Source organism: Dasypus novemcinctus, chromosome 26 (genome assembly GCF_030445035.2).
Source record: "Dasypus novemcinctus isolate mDasNov1 chromosome 26, mDasNov1.1.hap2, whole genome shotgun sequence".
Lineage (NCBI taxonomy): Eukaryota > Metazoa > Chordata > Mammalia > Cingulata > Dasypodidae > Dasypus > Dasypus novemcinctus.
Window position 1 is genome coordinate 19,701,024 of NC_080698.1, and position 17,570 is coordinate 19,718,593.

Below are 17,570 nucleotides of genomic sequence, written 5' to 3' on the forward strand. Positions count from 1 at the left end.
GTGTTTGTGGATGATTAACTTCCCAATCTCAATCTCACTTTTCTCAACTCTAAAACAGAGTTAAATGAGATCACCTTGATTGTCCTTTCTTGGTCCAATCAGAAGATTCTATCTCAACTATTACAATTAAAGAAAAAGAGAAGCTAGAATTTGCTTTATAAGAATTCCCTTTGAGGCTAACCTGGAATGAAAATGAATGATGTATGAAATAAAAGCCCTAGAATACAACCACGTGTGGATATGTGATTCTTAAGCCTCGTTTTTTCCAGCCATTTTGATTAAAGATTGAGAGTCATAGGATGTGACCATTTTTGGTACAGTACTTGTTGGCATTCCACAGTTTTAAATAAAGAACAGTCCAGAAGCTTTCGGCAGCTAGATCTTTAATTAAAACCAAAGGACAGCTTTAAAATTAGTTCTTTTAATTAATTGTCCTCAGGTTGTACATTCTGCGACTACATTATTCTTGGTTATTAAACATAGTTTGTACTTCAAACAAAATTGAGATATTTTTGAAATGACTGATTTAAATGAAGTTATTCTAAAAACATGGAGAAATATAATAGGGCAAATTATTTTGTAAAATGTCTATGCATTTTGCAAATGTTAGTATTTTCCTTCAATAGAATATAGAATTAAGTGTAATTGGAGAGAGAGATCTTGTAATTGCCAGGGAAGTTAAATCTTTGCTCTGATGCCACATATCAACTGACAGTTGTCTTTCCATAATTTCCATTAGTCAGGTTCTATAATTAAATAACAATTTAGAGATTGATGACTTAAAGCCATCATTTCAGTGCACCCTGAATTATATGAAAGAGAAACTGAATCGGTTGCACAATTGATATCAAATTATCTTAAACTGTATTTTCCTGTTCAGTCAAACTATTTTTTCCAGCAGCCACTGGTAATAGTCAGTTCCAATGATAAATATTCCATATACATTTAATTAGAAAAGTAGAAATGAAGGTCTTCAAAATGGAAACTAACAAGATATCTCTTCCCCAGTGGTATGGATCACATTAGGCAAAGCTACTGCCTCCTCATCATGTCAGATCTAGTGTATACCTGTGATTCTCAACCTTGATGACACATTAGAATTGCCTGGAGAAGTTTTAAACATTGTGATGGCCAAGCTATACCTGGAACCAATCAAATCAGATTCTCCAAGGGTAGAACCTAGGCACAGTATTGGTATAAACTTCCCAGAATGTTATTGACAGGATATATATGGTTGACAGGGAGTTATACAGGGCATATGCCCAGGGTATATGGTAATGTCTATATATACTCATAGTGGAAACAATTAAAAACAACAGCTGGGGGGGTACTGGGCTCCTGGCCGGGGGGTCACTGTTGTGGGCCCTGGGAGAGCAGCGGCAATCCTCCAGGTGCAACGGCAAGAACCAGGAAGGAAGGAGGGCCCAACAGTGGGCTCTTGATACTAATGGCTACACTTTTGAGCCTATGCACCTGCAATAAGAACAAGGCCTAGAGTAGCATTGTGCCTGGGGGTTTCCTCCTGACAGCCTTCATGTTACTCAAATGTGGCCACTCTCACAGCCAAACTCAGCATGTAGATGTGATGCATTCCCCCCAGCGTGGGACACGACACCCAGGGATGAGCCTCCCTGGCACCGAGGGATCACTACCACATACCAGCTGAAGAAGCAACTAGAAAATGACCTTGAATTAAAGATTCAATGCGGAACAGCAGAATATACCTGTCTACATATAATGACATGACTTCGGGAAGCGGTTTGACCTAATGTAAGGGGGAAATGGAAAGGAGAAATGAGATTATAAGGCTGTGAGTCTCTAAAAAAGAGTCTGGAGGTTGTCAGAAGGAATACCCCTATGTACAACTGAACAGAGTCTAAGAGACAGATAAGGTAGATACAACCCCAGGTATTGGTTCTTTTGAGGGATAAAGAGACCCACGGGTTCTATGGTCATGGCAGAAGGGGTTCACTGCCATGACAGATGGCCCTTCTTTGGAGCTGGTGTTTCTGCGTGATGGAAATGGACTCAGAGGGGATCTCTTTTCACAAGACTTGCATGCTACTTTATTGGAATTATAGTTGGTGCTGGGTTTAAGATATATGTAGGGGATTTGAATCTCTGGACTGATAATATGACACCCAGGCCCAGAGCCTCAACAGACTTCAGCTCCTACACTTTGACTTATTGGACTTACTCCACTCAGCTAACATGGAGTTGAAGAAGGTCAACCACCACAACATGGAGCCTAGAGTGTCTACAACTAGAAGCGGGAAGAGTGCATCCAGTACCCATGTGGAATCTAAGCCCTCACTTGACATAGGTGTGCAATGGACACAACCAATCCAATGTCCACAGAGAAAATGTGGAATGGGTGTGGGAACAGTAGCCATGGGGGCTGCTGGGTGTGGGGAACGGGAGGAAGAGATGAGATGTGGAGGCGTTTTCGGGACGTGGAGTTGTCCTGGATAGTGCTTCACGGACAATTACGGGACACTGTAGATCCCCCCAGGGCCCACTGGATGGAACGTGAGAGAGTCTGGACTATGATGTGGACCATTGACTATGGGGTGCAGTGATGCTCAGAGATGAACTTACCAGGTGCAATGGATGTATCACGATGATGGGAGAGAGTGTTGCTGTGGGGGGAGTGGGGGACGGGGGCGGTGGGGTTGAATGGGACCTCATATATATTTTTTAATGTAATTAAAAAAAAATAATAAATAAATATTAAAAAAACAAAACAAAACAAAAAAAACTTCCCAGAGACTCTAATATGCAGTAAAATTTGACAACCAGTGAACAAGCACAGCCTGGTCAGTCAGTTTCCAAGTAAACTGGCTGTACAGTTTTGATTTAAAATTGGCAGTGTAAAGCACATCTATTTCTATTTTTCATGTTTTCTGTAAAAGTTGCAACAGATATGAAGCTACTCTTTTTAAAAATACAAATAAAATGTGAACAGTGGGTAGTAAGACCTTGTGGTAGGTGCTTTTGGGGGTGTCTGCTTGGCTCACAAAAACTCCTTAGCTGCTCTCCTCGCTCATCTGGAGCAGAGAGCCAGTGGAACCAAATTGAGCTCATTGGGAATCCCAACTGTGGGAGTTTTGGAGAGTTCATGCTAATCAAGAGTTCATAGTAATGTCTGTTTGGATGTCTTGGCTGTGGAGTGGCTAAGTGTTTGGGCAGGTGGACTGAGTAGGTGAAAACTCAGCAGGGGTGGGGAGTGGGTAGAGAGGAAGAAGAGAGATGCAGGCAAAATGGAAGAGTTGAGCAGCAGAGACAATTCTAGATTCCTAGGATAGACATCTGTCATTTTTGCCTGCCTGACATCCCTCCCATTTTGTTAACAGCGCCTTCTTCTCCTTCTGGTTCTATCTCATTCCCATCCCACGTGGTCCTGGGGATGGCCTATATGGCAAGACTACTGGCCTCTTACTCCTTGAGCCAGACTCAGATGTTGAGTCATTTCAGCTGACATGAAACGCTGTTGATTCCTGCTGTAGGGATCCCCAGAGCTGCCCTGATTTCTGTGCCTCTTGGGGCCTGGTTGTTCAACACATCTTAGAATTCTGTGCTCAAGAGAGCTTGTAATTCAAGAATCTCAACAGAGTTCTCTATTGTTTGAACCCATTTTGGGGCCTTGCAGCATTCTGTTTTGGGGTTTCATGGGGCACTCTCGTATCCTTAAAGTTTTCTTCTTCTTAATATAGCTCATGATTTCTTGATACTTGTAATTATGAGTCTTAACTAATACAGACATTCTAATTGACTCCCCTGTTTGTGTGGATAGTCTTGAGACTAAAACGGACAGGGACAAGGCTTCACAAGTCCTACTCCAGTCTTCAAGGTCACAATCAAGATAACCCAACTCTTTTTATTATTCTGCATGCTTTGTGAAGCCTCAGTTATTCAATTGCATTTTGTTAGTATGAAGATCTTAGAGAGAAAGTTATATCAAAGGTATACTTTGTGAGCAACAGGATTAAAAGCTTATCAAACACAAACATGGTTCTAAATAATGTATGATCCTTTGAACAGGAGCCCAAATCTACTCCTTAAAAAAAAGACTCTTATTTCCTCTATCAACATTAAATGAAATTATAGTACTACCATTAAATCCAAGTATACACCAATAATTTTCCATTTCCAGAGGTACTCTTCTGTATTAAAAATCTTTATTAAATAACAAAAATGCCAGCTAATGTAATAAGTACTTCCTCAAGCTCAATATTCATATACTTGGCATGTAGTTCAAAGCCGTCTACCCCAAAGCATGTGGTTTTTTCCCTTGTAGTGTGGCAGAGTCACGCTGACATAACCTTAAAGACCAAAGGAAGCCACCCAGATTTCCCCAGGCCCAAGTCACAGAAGGGGGAAGGTATGTGGGATGTTCAAATGGGTGACTTCTTGTGAAATTTGGATCCATAGAGCTAGGTTTGGGCCGTATCATTATAATTCAGAGATTATTGGTAAAAAAAAAAAAATAGAAAAACCTCTTAGTTACAGTGCTAAGCAGCTTAAGTGTCTAACAATGTTGTGATCTTTGGCGAACCTTGGATGAATTATAATGAAATGGAAATAGTGGGGCCAGTGCCAATAAAATGTGATCATAAAGCCTGACCAGCTTTCTAAGAGAATCTTTGGAAAGGCAAACATCATCTAGGAATATCGGTGAAGAAAGTGGGGTTGAATAAAAAGCAGCAGTTTAAAAGGCATTCTTCTGACCTTTGTACTTTATTTTTAATACAAATTTGTTATAAAATAAAGGGTACCCAAATATCATTTAAACAATTACACAATTTCTGTATATCAGGCCATCATTTACAGATTAACACTGCAAAAAATTTGAATTAATAACTCTTAATTCATTTACATAAAATTATGAAACAAAATTATAGGTAGGAGGGGAACCAACAAATAACAAATTTAAAGTCCTACAATCTTGTCTTTGTATTAATGCACTCGCAGATTCAAAATTATAAACCTCTACAAACAAGAATGTAGCTATTCTTAACATTGAACATTGAATTTATTTACAAAATAAATTCATTTCTCTCAGTTACTTTTGATTCCATGGGTTGGCCCAACACACAAATTGTGGTGCCTCCTTAACAGAATCTGAGCTGCTATCCTGCTCCAGCCCGGGGGTGGGGGGTGGCCATTCTTTGCCCTGGAAGGAGGGGTTACACCAACTCGTAGTATTTCCCAGTCTGGGGATCAAAATAACAGTTCAGACATGGGTCATACAGCAGAGTCAGCACTTCCTCATCCTCTGCCACGCTCAGGTCGTCGTCACCTGTGGGGAAGGGGAACCACACACGTTAGCTGCCAGCCTGGCCTGGAATCCCTACAGCTGAAACACAAAAAAGACCATGAAGCAGGAGTCACCCTCTTCCCCGGGAGAGTTTCTTTATGTAAATAGAATGTTTATACTGTGGAAGTGAAGTGATGAGACCCTAGTACGCAGTGTAAGCTAGAGAAGAAGCACCCCTGAGGATCACAAAGGCCAGCTTCATTACAATGGATAAGAGAAACCAGGTGTCCAGAACTTGCAGGGAGGAGAAAGAAGAAAGGGACTAAAAGGGACTAAAGGGACTGAAAGGCAAAGGACTAAAGAGTTAAGCTAATCAGGATTACGGAAACTTGGGCATGACTGAAAACTTAACAATCGCAGTGCTAAAATTCACGAGGCAGCCCTGCGTGAAATGCAAAGGTGTACAAATTATACGTATATAATAAAAACTCCATTCCCATTCATAAAAAGGTTAGTAAATTAGAATGAATTACAACAACAATATCACTTAGAAATACATAAATACATTGAGCAGAGACCATATGTATAAAAACAAAATGTCGGGTGAACTGTAGTTTTATTAGTGGTAGGAAGGTCTGTCAAGTTTGCTGGGAATATAAGCATGACTTGGTGTTCTTCTCTTTTGACAGCCATTTAGATGATTTGAATGAAGAGATCTCCCACTGCTTAAGTCATCATCAAGGTTTGGTTGGTTTCCAACAAACTGGGCATGACAGGAAAGAAAACCTGCTTTTACTCAAGATGTTTCCAGAACACTTTTTATGTGCTCAGCATTGTGCCAAGCACTTTGGTATTTGATGCTGGCAGCAGCAAGTGAGTGAATACTTTGGAAAGACTGTGTACTACAAATTCAGAGGTCAGGAAATCAAGACCTTTCATGGTGTAGGGGATCAGGGCAGGCTCAGGGAGAGGGGAGTGATAACAGCAGTAGCCTTTCTCTTCATTAGCCGAGGTTATCAAGGTCCAGAGAAACTCAAGCCTTTGAGCTTCTAGCTCACCAGGGGTCAGCTTCGGAAGGGCTTGGATGGGGCCATGGTAGAGGACTTGACAAGTAATAGAGGCTCAATAAATACTGAATGTTCATTCAATGGGCAAATGGATGATTGTGAGACAAAGCTAAGGATGTCACTGCCCAGACTAAGGGAAGGTGATGGCAGTAGTGGGATTTCATTTTACCTAGCCAAAATCAGACCAAGGACCCTGTTAAGACAAGCTGGAGTAAGTCCAAGGGAGTGCGGCCAGATGGAGAAGGTGGGGATTTGAAACTGTGCCACCACCATTCCCCTGCCCATTCTTCTTCCATGAGCCAGGCACTGAACAAGGTGCTGGGAACCATATTAGTTCCCCACGGCTGCTGTAACAAGTACTATAAACAGAAAATTGTTCTTTCTTGTTTCAGGTGGCTAGAAATCCAAAACCAAGGTATTAACAGGGCCATGCTCCCTCTGAAGCCCCCAGGGGAGAATCCTTCCTTGCCTCTTCCAGCTTCTGGTGGGTGCTGGCCATCCTTGGTGTTCCTTGACTTAGAGCCACACCACGCCATCCTCTGCCTCCATGTTCAGGTGGCCGGCCATCCTCTGCGTATGGTTTCTGTGTGTCTGTGTCTAAATCACCCCCTCCTTTCTCTTACGAATATACCAAGTCACTGGATTTAGGGCCCACCCTAAGCCTGGTGACCTCATCTTAACTTGATTATATCTGCAAAGACTGTATTTCCAAATAAGGTCAGTCACAGGTACTGGGGGTTAGGATTTCAACATTCCTTTTGGAGGACACAATTCAGCTCACTACAGGGAAAATGCTGATTATAAGAAACAGGCAAAAAATAAATAAAAATAAAGAAAACAAACAAACAAACAGGTCATGTCCTCAACAAGAGTGCAATGTAGCAGAGGAACATCATGAAACCCTCTGGCCCTCCGTGAGCTGAGTGCTGTGCTGGCAGTCCTTCAAAAGTAGGGCTTAAGAAAGGGGTTAATTATTCAGTTACTTCTGCCTTTCTTAGTAAGACCCCAATTGGTAGAGGCCCTGATGGTTTAGAAAGCACTTTCTCATGCAGTGGCTCATTTGACCCTCACAATCCTGTGAAGTAGGTGGAAATTATTGTGCCTATTTTACAGATGAGGAAACCAGGGTCTGCAAAATTAAATAGCTCATCTGAGGTCACTTGGTGAGTGAAAGGCAGAGTCAGAGACGAACTCAGGTTTCTACACTTTCAGTTCGTTGTTCTTTCCACAGCACAGTGCTCGATGTTTTTGGTAAGAAGGCAGTAACACATTCTATTGGGAGCTATTACATCAAAGGAATTTAAATATTGGAAAGAGTAAATGATTTACTCTTATGTAAATTATGTCCTATATTTTAAAAAGTGAACTTGGAAACAAAAGAAATTTGGTCTCCCATGTCAAAAACTATTGGCAAAGATGAGAGAGGGGAGGGCAGAGGCAAATAGCTTAATAAGCCCAGAGGAACTGGACTTATGGACTCCAAAGAGAAAGGTTAGTGGAGGTGAAAGCCTTGTGGCTTCAGGTACAGAAGGGGTGGTATATGAGTGAGAAGTTAACATTCTAGAGATTCCAGGAGGAAGCAATAGAAGCAAGAGGTGAGAGTTATGGGAGCCAGATTTGGGCTCAGCACAAGGAAAACTTTTCTAAGGATTAGAATTGATCAGCAAGTGGAATGATACTCAGGAAGGTGAAGCAGGGACTGGGGCCACCATTTGTGTGGATTTTGTCAGTGATCTCAGCACTGTCTTTGAGGAGCTTCTGTGATCCCTGGCCATAGAGGTATCCTTGAAGTAAGACAGAACTTTAAGGAACATATTAATAGTGGTAGCTGACCTGAGCACTCCTCACAGTTTCTAATTAAGAACAGGAACTCAGAGAAGGAAGGCCGCTTTCCGTCACTGTCTTCTGTTGTGTTAGGAATGATGCCCTGGGCCCTGCCTCCAACCTCTTCCTCTAAGTAGGAGAGGCTGAGGTTGCTTTTCCAGTGATAGTTCCATGAGGAAAACAACCCCCTTCAGGTCACTTCTGCACACTAAGCACATCAAAGGAGAGAGTGCATGTCCTTTTCTTTCAGGCACTCAACCCATCATCCCTTTACTCTTTGGGCTACTTCAGAGAACTGAACAAAATCAGTTCATCAATACATATCTATAACATGCCTGCATTTGAGCTGGACAAAATCTAGTTATGGATGTGACATACACACATGAAACAAAAGCAGCTACTGCAGACCAGTGAGGGTTAAACCAGGAGTCGCTACTGCAGAGGCTAAGAGGACCCACAGGCTCAAGAATCCAGCAAACCCAGGGGTGAACCTGGGCTCTGCTGTTTACTACCCAAATGACCTTGGGCAGGTTGCAGGGTATTCCACCTCCTCAGAACCTTGTTTCTGCATCTATAAAATGGGAATAACAATTTCTATTTCTTTGGTGGAAGATTAAATTGGATACTGGCAATTTCTAGTATTCACGCATAGCTCAGTGTACCCAGTAGTTGCTCAATAAATGATAGCTTCTATTACTATGAAAGATAATAATTATACTAATAAAATAAATTATGAACCATAGACTCTGTTTTAGAATTTAGGACAGGAGTACTGATAACGTTTAAAGTGTGAAGAAAAGCTGTCAATGTGTGATGGCAGTGTGACAAAGTAGTTAAACATTTAGGCAACAGAGTTGGACAGACATGGGTCCAAATCTCAAATCTACTGCTTTGCAGTTGTGGGACACTGGGACACTTCATCACACAGAACTTTGGTTTCCTCGTACATCAAGTAAGGATAATAATAGTACCTGTTATAGAACTTAGGGGAACTAAATGATGTAACACCCAGTATAAACACAGTGAAAAATGAATACATGCTGGTGTTTTTGTTAAATCATCGTCATGGATTTGAGTTAGATGTGTGAGGAGTATGTTCATTTATACCTTATTCCCTACCCCGAAACAGTATCTGTTTGATCTTTTTACTACCAAAAGAAAAAAAAAGCGAATTCGAATGAAACACAAAGCACTCAATCAGTTTAGACAGGACATTATGATGAATTAATCTTTAAATAAAAATGGCTCTTGTACCAAAAGCATGCATTTTTCAAAATGTAAAACTAATTTTTCTATCAGGTATTTTATTAGTCAGCCAAAGGGGTGCTGATGCAAAATACCAGAAATTGGTTGGTTTTCATAAAGGGTATTTATTTGGGGTAGGAGCTTACAGGTACTAGGCCATAAAGCATAAGTTGCTTCCTTCACCAAAGTCTATTTTCATGTGTTGGAGCAAGATGGCATGGCTGCTGACGTCTGCCAGGGTTCAGGCTTCCTGGATTTCTCCCTTCCTGGATGCTTACTTTCCTCTGTATGCTTACTTCCTGGTGCTCTAGCCTAAGGCTTCAGCATCAAACTCCAACATCAAAAACCCTTAACTCTGTCCTTTACCATGCCTTTTATCTGTGAGTCCCCACCCACCAAAGGGAGTGCCCTATTGGCACAAGAGGTTTACATAATTACTTAATCAAGTAAACTTATGAATCCAATATAATCTAATATGCCTAGAGGAAAAGATCAGTTTACAAACAGAATCCAATATTCCTTTTTGGAATTCATCAACAATATCAAACTGTTACAGGTATAATGTTAAATCACACATCACAGAAGTAAATGATTATGAGTGGTAACTATCTTAGGGATTTACCACTGGATTTCTTAATTTACTTCATTAATAACTGGGGAAAACTCTGACCTCTGGCACATAAGAGTTATACTCTATATAATTGTTTAGTGGATTCTGTGCCTGCACTTTCCAAAAAGATAAATTTTTAAGTTGGTGCTATTAAATTAGAAAACTCAACACATTTTACAACCAGTCAGGAATCTTTCCAGATGAAAATAAGCATTGTAATGGGCCATGGGTCTTTATTACCAACTGCAAAGAGATCGGGGTGGATCTAATTCGTTAGTAGAGGTTTTGCTACATAATGCATTTGCACTGGAGCAATAACTGCTATATAAATGCATTCGTTCCAATACAGAGCACTACAGAACAGGAACCTCATGCCTTATAATCATGGGTACTCAGATAGGTTTTGTGGTTTTTAGTACCAAAGCTTTAAATGGATGTGTTTTAAACCTCTACAAACAATGACATTCGTACAAAAACTGAGTGAGATTATGTATAATTTTACATCGAAATAAGTGCTAAAACTTGCATAAAGCTTTTGTTTTCATTGTAACTTAATTTTCAAAGCCTCCAACTTACATCATTTTGCCATTGTAATTCCTACGTAATGAAATTATAATATCATGAAGCAATTACCACTATGATGTCAAGCAATGGAAAATGTTTTGAGAGGTAATTATTGTGCATGGGTATGGGGTAATTTTCAATTATGTTCTTGGGGAGTGCAGAGTTTGTTTCCTCAAAATGCTAAATTGCTCTATTTAAAGACTGGCTACAGAAACTCTAAAAGGAGAAATTAACAAATGTAATCATTTCTGTTACCAGACTAAGAGCATCTGGACAAGGGTCCAAATTACATTTTTACTCTTCTCCACATAATAAAGCCATTTCTAGTGAAATAAAATTACCTTTCAGATCATAATCTAGTTACAAACTTTTAGCCTCATTCACTTTGAAAATGGCAAACAGCAATATCAGAAGAAACCAACAGAGCCAGCACACAGGAAGCAACACTGGCTGCCCGCCCCTTGGTTCGATTAGCTCAGGTAAATAATCCCACCAGTTCACCTTTTGAAAGTCAATTAATAGAAATGCTTAATTATCTATATTTAATGCATTTTAACTGCAGATAATAGAAAACCTATAAGCGCATGCTAAGTCTTCAAGCTTGAAAAGAAATGATGTGAGACCCGTTTATCAGATTTAAAATCTCTGAATCAAGACAAATCACTTGATTTTCGATTTTCTGACTCTCCCACCTAGAATTTTTTTAAAGCAGTTAATGCATTTTCTTCCTTATAGATCTTGAGAACTGACTGACTGTATTTCTATGTGCATACTAATACACTACTGTTGAGACAATTCATTGGTGAGCTATCGTCACTTGGAGCAAGTCGGCCTTAGGATCAATAAAGACGGCATTTTAGATAAGATTCTGCTGAGAACCGGGTGCTGGCAAACTCCTCCACCAACGCACATGCAGGAGGGCAAAATTAATTTGCACTAAAATCTGAGAAAGTCAGCTGCAAACTGTTGACTATTGTTTCTCAGCAAATATGTACCCTCAAATGGGAGAAAGATAAATGATCAAATGGGAAATAAAAAAGATGAAAAGATACTTTCTTTTACTAGAAGGCTATATTGTTCTTTGGAAGGCAAATAACATGCCATGATTATAGTTCAGGTGTCATTTGGGAAGTAAGTATATCACACATTGTGTAAAAACTGGTGGCTATATTTTACTTTGAAAATGCCATTTAAAGAGTCATGTTGAAGGATTTGGATGATTAATTAGGAATTATTGCAATTTCATGTTTTCCAGGTAGTCCCTACTTAAAAATGTGCAGTGATCCAAGTGTGCGCTTGTGAATGTGTGGTTTACAACTCTGAACGCATTTTGTTATGTGTGAAGGAAGGTCCTTAACCAGCCTGCAGAGCTCTGAAGCCTACAGAGCCTATGGTGTGCTAAAGACCTGAGTTTACGGATGGCCCAGGTGACAGCAATGGGAAAATGCATCCCAAATTCCAGCAAGGGTAGCAGGTAGCAGGGAACATATCCTGGGCCACCCCTCTGGGACGAGAGTCTCAGACACCAGGAATATGACCATTTTCTACATTTCTACTAGAGAGTTCACCCCCAAACCCCTTTATACTATCCACACGCCCTCCAAATTACTTCTCTACAGAAGAGAAGACACCCCCTGGACAATGATATTTGCATAAGAGAACATAATTAACCCCTCACCCCCTCACCCCCTTACCCCCGCAAGCTGAATCAGAAAACTAAAAGCAACTCGATGCTTCACGGGAGAAGGGGCAGGAGCTCTGGATTCAAAATGTCATAAGTGCTATGAATCTTTATAAGCAGAGTTCGGATGGGGGCTCCTATAGATCTAAGGAAAGTACTATTTTATCCAGAAAGTTTCGAGAAAGAGAGCTTCCTAATTTTTCAGAACTGCAGTGGACATTTCAATCGTGCAGTTCTTTTTAATTTTATTTCATTTTTAATTTTTTAATCTTTTTTAAAAAAAGGTACATAGATCACACAAAATCGTGCAGTTCTTATTGCCCTACCTGGGCATTTTGTAGTCGTAGCCCAGCGTGGGGTAAAGGGTGATTGCCTGTCACTGCCTTGCTCCAGTGATCCAGGCCCCTCCGGGCCTCCCCTGCCAAATGGGGACACAACATAACCCAAAGCCGGGGACTGTTGGGAGGAGCCCTTGTGAGGGAGTGCGCAGAAAAACGCCTTACGCACGGAATGGGTGCTCTGTTAATGCTAGCTTTTGTTATGTTTACGTCATTGCAGCAGTCTGAGATAATTTTATGAATCCAAAAAGAGAAAGATCATGTTTGTAAATGAATCTATTCCTCTGGGTGTGATACCCTTTGGTGGTATTCAATTCACTTGAGGGGCTTTTGAATAGATTACCTGTTAAGATTGCTTACAGGGCTTTTTGATTTGACTACTCAGTGAGGCATGACTCAGGTTGAGTCCCCATTCCTTGCTGTGTCTGATATAAACAGACCCTCATAAAAATCTGTTATTTTTGATCCTGCCATGTGACAGAAAGGAGAATGCTTAAACAGCTGAGGCCTGGGGAAGAGATGATCTATTTACCTGATAGCTTACAGCTGAGATTTGGAAGAGAGCTAAGCAGCCAAGACTGATATAGGAGGTTGGGAAAGAAACAAGCCCTGTGCCAGGAGAGAGGGGACGACAGGATCACTTAAGCACACAGCTTTCAGAGGCTGGGCCCCTAGCGCTCAAGAGGAAAGGGTGAGCCGGGAGGGGAAGGCAGGGACCAGCCAGAGCTGGGCGGCCATCTTGCTTCAACAAGTGGTAACTGACTTTGGTGAGAAAGCACCTCTTAACGGTGCCTTGAGTTGAACTTTTTATGGCCTTGGAACTGTAAGCTTTTCCCCAAATAAACCCCCTTTATAAAAAAACCAACAGATTTCTGATACTTTGCATTGGCATCCCTTTGGCAGACTAAAACAATCACCAACAGTGCTTTTTTGGGGGAAAGTCTTCTAGCATCCTAAGTAAATCTTCAAGGTACAGGAAAGGTCCAAAGAGTAGATCAAATCATCCTCACACTTCCCATGGGCAGCAGAGTCATGTGGTCACTCATCAAATATTTATGAGGCTTTGCCATGTCCTGAGTGCCATGTTAGATATGTTTTATGAAGCAAATCTGGTGAGATAACTGATAAAATGATGCTGGAAAACTGTCTTTCAATGCAGTGTATTAAGTATGTGTCAGATAATCATGAGGCAGGAAATAGGAGAAGCATGAATGGAATCCTCTGGCAGGGTCACAGTGCTCAGTCATGCTTTGAGGGGCCATGGACTTGCAGGGAAATTTATACTAGTAATTTGGATATTGCATCTATAAAATAAACATTCTCCTGCCTATTTCTGTCTCATGGGAGATCAATGTTCATAAAGGAATATCCTATGTGGCTTTGCCATAAAGGAACTTAATTTTTTTATAAAATTCCGGCCATTCTAAAAGCCCTTTCAAATGCCTTTCTTATTAAAATTCTGTGTTAACTGCAAGAGAGGTCTACAGGCCTTAGGAGAGAGGCCATTTTTATTCCATTTTGGAGCTGGTAAGCATAAATAAGCATAATAATTCATATCTGTAAAGGAATAAATGTCAAAAACAAATTGGCAACTATTCTTTGAGCGAAGTAGGGTTCATTTTCAAAAGGACAGTTTGGTTGTTTTCTTGAGTAATTTCTGAAAATCTTAACGTCTCATTTTTGCATTTCACACAAGCTCTAGGAAAGTACTTTTTTTTTTTTAAAGTAAGTGTTAAGGGCACCGCGCCCATGGTAATTAGTATTCAGCGATGCTGTTAGGCCTAGGGGGAGATGCGAAGAGCTGCCCAGTTCTCCATCCACCTGAGAGGCCTGGAGCACAGCGCTCTTCCTGCCAACTGGTGGGCCCCCTTCAAAGCACAGCTGCTCCCTTTCAGGTGGCACTCATACACTTGAGACATTCTCAACAAACAGGAGCTGTGGCTGTGACAAAACTCCTTCTGCATAAAGTAGGGACAGGAACCTCCCACTCAAGGCAGCCACAACTCCTTACTTCTGTATGGCCTGGGGCAAGTTTTCTAAAATTATATATTGGTCAGGCCGTCTTTCCCTGCTGTTAAAATGCACACATGTCTCCTGCTACACAAACACCTCAAGGCCTCTCCGTCTGTGCTGGAAGCATGTGGTTGTGTATATCGCCCCACCCAGCGTGCCTTGTGGGTGGGGGAGGGAGCAGCAGTACCACAGGAGGTTGCTGTGAGCATCAGAGTGAAGTACACACAGGTAGGCCAGGAGCACAGGAGGGTTCAGTCTGCGTTAGCTATTATTATTATTAGAGGCATACCTTGTTTTAATGTGCTTCCCTTTACTATACTTGACAGATAATGCTTTTTAAAAAATTGCAGATTTGAGGCAATTCTGCATTAAGCAAGTCTATTGACACCATTATTCCAACAGTGTGTGCTCACTTCATGTCTCTGTGTCACATTTTGGTAATTTTCATAATATTGCAACCTTCTTTATTACCATTATATCTGTTATGGTGATCTGTGATAAATTATCTTTGATGTTTCCCCCATCTCTCTCCCTCTGTGGGCCTCCCCCTGAGACTCAGCAATATTGAAATTAGGCCAATTAATAACCCTACCATGACTGCTAAGTGTTCAAGTAAAATGAAGAATCACTCGTCTCTCATTTAAATCAAAAGCTAGACATGATTAAACTTAGTGGGGAAGGCAAGTCTAAAGGCAAGAAAGGCTGAAAGCTAGGCCTCCTGCGTTAGTCAAGTTGTGAATGCAAAGGGAAAGTTCTTGAAGGAAATGAAAAGTGCTACTCCGGTGAACACATGAATGATAAGGAAGCAAACCAGCATTATTGCTGATTCGGAGGTTTGAGTGGTCTGGATAGAAGGTCAAACCAGTCACAACATTCCCTGGAGCCAAAGCCTAATCCAGGGCAAGGCACTAACTCCCTTCAATTCTGTTAAGGCTGAGAAAGGAGAGAAAGCTGCAGAAGAAAAGTCTGAAGCTAGCAGTGGTTGATTTATGGTTTAAGGAAAGAAGCCGTTTCTGTAACATAAAAGAATGAGGTGAAGAAGCAAGTGCTGATGTAGAAGCTACAGCAAGTTATCCAGAAGATCTAGCTAAGAGAATTGATGAAGGTGGCTACATTCCACAGATTTTCAATGTAGATGGTACAGCCTTCTCTAGGAAGAAGACGCCATCTAGGACTTTCATAGGTAGAGCAGAGTAGGTAATGACTGGCTTCAAATCTTCAAAGGAAAAGGTGACTCTCTTTTAGGGGCTAATGTAGCTGGTGACTTTAACCTGAAGCCAGTGCTCATTCCAAAAATCCTAAGTCCCTTAAGAATGATGCTAAATCTATTTTGCCATTGCTCTGTAAACGGAAAAACAAAGCCTGGATGATAGCACATCTGTTTATAACATAGTATACTGAATATTTTAAGCACAATATTGAGACCTACTTCTCAGAAGAAAAGATTCCTTTCAAAATATTACTGCCCACTGACAAGGCACCTAGTCACCCAAGAGCTCTGATGGAGATATACAAGGAAATGACTACTGTTTTCATGCCTGCTAACACAACGTTCATTCTGCAGCCCATGGATCAAGGAGTCATTTAGACTTTTATGTCTTATTAAGAAATACATTTTATAAGGTTATAGCTGCCATAGATAGTGATTCCTTTGATGCATCTGGGCAAATTGAATTGAAAACCTTCTGGTAAGGATTCACCATTCTAGATGCCATGAAGAACACTGGAGATTCATGGGAGGAGGTAAAAATATCAACATTCACAGCAGTTTGGAAGAAGTTGATTCCAACCCTTATGGATGACTTTGAGGGATTCAAGATTTCAGTAGAGGAAGAAACTGCAGGTGTGGGGGAAATAGTGAGAGAAGTAGAATTAGATGTAGAGCCTGAAGATGTGATTGAATTGCTGCAATTTCGTGACGAAACGTGAATGGATGAGGAGTTGCTGCTTACGGATGAGCAAAGAAATTGGTTTCTTGAGATGGAATCTACTCCTGGTGAAGATGCTGTGAACACTGTTGAAATGACAACAAAGGATTTAGAATATTACATATTCATAGTTAATAAAGCAATGGCAGGGTTTGAGAATATTGATTCCAATTCTGAAAGAAGTTCTTCTGTGGGTAAAATGCTATCAAACAGCATCACATGCTACAGAGAAACCTTTTGTGAAAGGAAGAGTTGATCAATGTAGCCAACTTCATTGTTGTCTTATTTTAAGAAATTGCCACAGCCACCACAACCTTCAGCAAACACCATCTTGTTCAGTCATCAACCATCAACACTGAGGCAAGACCTTCTACTAGCAAAAAGAATAGGACTTGCTGAAGGCTCAGATGATGGTTAACATTATTTAGCAATAAAGAGTTGTTTTTTAAGACACAATGCTATTGCACACTTAACAGATTATAGTATAAACATAACTTTTATATGTACTGGGAAACCAAAAAAATTGTGTGACTGGCTCTATTGTGACGTTTGCTTTATTGTAAATGCTAAGTTAATGGTATTATCTAACAGAATCCCAGGAAGACCCCAGACTGTCCACAACCTTGCCTCTCTTCCCTTTTAAGGATACAACATGGATACTTGAGCTCCTTATTTTTCTCTGACAAACACTTTATAAGGGCAGATGAAACACTATCTCAGTATAATAGTAAATATAGACTATGCTCTGCTATTTGTCTACTACTCTACTCTACATGTAAAGATTAGCCAAATAGGAAATACTAATTTTTCATGGTATCCATTAACTAAGAACTGTCCGACCATATGAGAAAAGGGAAGGTGAGCAAATCAAGGCTGATAAAAAACTAGGGTGACAGGCAGAAGGGATGCCAGATCTGGTTAACAGTGGCTAGCAAATTTCTACACTCTTCCTTTAAATTTAAGTTGTTTATTTGCCCTCATTGGAAGTTCTCTTTACCTTCAGCATAATGGAGTTCCTGCTGTCAGAACTGGGGTTTGCAATG

At 40.7% G+C, this 17,570-nt stretch overlaps 1 protein-coding gene across 9 annotated transcripts in view; it reads right to left on the bottom strand.

The window, feature by feature from the left end:
- Positions 1-17,570, bottom strand: part of CFAP20DC (CFAP20 domain containing) — a 341,279-nt gene that overhangs the window by 30,105 nt on the left and 293,604 nt on the right. For 6 of the 9 annotated variants that reach the window (XM_004477744.5, XM_058288695.1, XM_058288693.2 and 3 more), the window contains one exon: positions 4,719-5,299. The exons of the other annotated variants lie outside the window; for them this stretch is intronic. In XM_004477744.5, coding sequence (XP_004477801.1) covers positions 5,187-5,299 — 113 coding nt within the window. In that variant the 3' untranslated portion in view covers positions 4,719-5,186. Of the gene's footprint in view, positions 1-4,718; positions 5,300-17,570 lie in introns of those variants that run through there. 9 annotated transcript variants of the gene reach the window in all.